We start from the raw sequence: 1,971 nt of genomic DNA, 5'->3' as shown, positions 1-1,971 counted from the left end.
ACCTCAAGAAGGGCTGGTGCACTAGGGGTCCCCCTGGAAACCATGGGGAGCAGCAAGCACCCCGGCCTGTGAGTGGCCAGCAGAAAGATGTATGCCAAGCGGCTTAAGTGTGACCTGGTGGAGCTGTGCAAGCAGAGGGGGCTGCGCAGTGGGAGGCTCACCAAAGACCAACTGATTGTCCAGCTGGAGGAGGAGATCGCTTGAATGAACTGATTCCTGTGTCTGAGGGAAGCAGTCTGGCAGATGCAGCACAGGCACCAGTGTCTGTCCCTGCTGGGAGAGGTCAGCTGGCAGCTGAGAGCTTCCTGAGACCCTCCATTCCTATGCCTAGGGGAAGGGTGGGAAGGAGCCCAGCGAATGCCGAGGGCACTGTGATCCCCTCCCGCAGCCAGCAGGGGATCCTCCCTGCGAAGCTCACCCCCAGCAGGGGATCTTCCCGGGGTCAGCTGTGTGTGATTTGATTTCGGCATGTCTGGTCGCGGTAAGGGTGGTAAAGGTTTGGGGAAGGGGGGTGCTAAGCACCATCGTAAAGTGCTTTGGGATAACATCCAAGGTATTACGAAGCCGGCGATTCGTCGCTTGGCTCGACGCGGGGGAGTAAAGCGTATTTCGGGTTTGATCTACGAAGAGACCCGGGGAGTGCTGAAGGTGTTCTTGGAGAACGTAATCCGCGATGCTGTCACTTACACGGAACACGTCAAGCGAAAGACTGTAACGGCTATGGATGTGGTTTATGCCCTGAAGCGCCAGGGTCGTACTCTCTATGGTTTTGGCGGCTAAACGGCTCATTAAAGTCAACAGAATGCTCGGCATCCGTGGAGCGGAAGCAGCTGGAATGGGGGAGAAAGCTAAAACTGAGAGAGCTGGAGGATTGTGAGAGACAGAGAGAACATGACTAGGAAGAGAAAGAAAGACAGAGGGAACATGGGGAGAGACAAAGACAGTGGGAACTGGAAGAGAAAGCTGAAACTGGCGAGGCTGAGAGACAGCGAGACCCTGGCTGCGGGGAGTGAGGGGGGGCCCAGGACTGCGTGGAGCTTTGATAAGTGCATCCTGGCCCAGCGTAAGGAGAGGGAGGACATGAATGACTTCCTGGATGCCTTTGAGATGACCTGCGAGCTGCACCAGGTAGATCCTGTGGATGGGTTCCAGGTTCTCACCCCCTTACTGGACCCCAAGGCCGTGGCATTGTACCACCAGCTGGGAGAGGAGGAGAAAGGAAACTACAAACTATTCAAGCAGTCCCTGCTGCGCGAGTTTGGGCTGACTCCTGTGTTGTACCGGGAGAGGTTCCGGAGTCAGTATAAAACCCCTGAGGTCTCATATCTGCAACTAGCCGTCCGCATGGAGGGATATGCCAGTAAGTGGGCAGATGGGGCCCAGACGAAGGGGGATGTGGTTAAACTGCTGGTACTGGAGCAACTGTATGAGCGGTGCCCATCCGACCTGAGGCTGTGGTTGAGAGACCAAAAGCCAGAGAACCCGGGATATGCAGGGAGGCTGGCCGATGACTTTGTGAAGAGCCGGTCGGGGGGTGGCAGGGAGGAGTCCCAAAGAAACAGGCCCACCGCGATGCAGAGAGAGAGTCATGCTGGGACCTCCCAAAGGGGGAATAGGGAGAACCCCCTCCCAAGGGGAATGCCTAGTGTCAGGGACAACTGACCAGTTGGAGGGGACCAATGGGCCATGAGCTGCTATCAATGTGGCCAGAGGGGCCACTTACTATCCCAGTGCCCCAGGCTCAAGGACAGACTGAGCAGACCGACCCCACACTGGGTTAACTTGGTAGAGACCCAGCTGGACGAGGGGCAGCGTTCGCAGGAAACGGGGGCTGGCCGCATACCACCTGTGAAGGAGGGAGGAGGGCACCAGGTCAGCTTCTCTGGGGGGCTGGATGCTCCAGGCTCTGAGGTTTTGGTTTACAGGGTGGGCGCGGGGCTGCCCCTCCGGAAAGAGTGCCTTGTTCCCCTG

At 57.7% G+C, this 1,971-nt stretch overlaps 1 protein-coding gene across 1 annotated transcript; it reads left to right on the top strand.

Annotated features, from left to right (window-relative positions):
• Positions 1–446: 446 nt before the first annotated feature.
• LOC116820959 (histone H4-like) lies at positions 447–798 on the top strand. The gene has a single exon (XM_032773775.2). It carries the CDS (start codon positions 469–471, stop codon positions 778–780), a length of 312 nt encoding a protein of 103 aa, XP_032629666.1. The 5' UTR covers positions 447–468; the 3' UTR covers positions 781–798.
• The last annotated feature ends 1,173 nt before the right edge of the window (positions 799–1,971 follow it).

Source organism: Chelonoidis abingdonii, chromosome 1 (assembly GCF_003597395.2).
Source record: "Chelonoidis abingdonii isolate Lonesome George chromosome 1, CheloAbing_2.0, whole genome shotgun sequence".
In the NCBI taxonomy this organism is placed as follows: Eukaryota; Metazoa; Chordata; order Testudines; family Testudinidae; genus Chelonoidis; species Chelonoidis abingdonii.
This window is presented reverse-complemented; position numbering and strand designations above follow the sequence as displayed.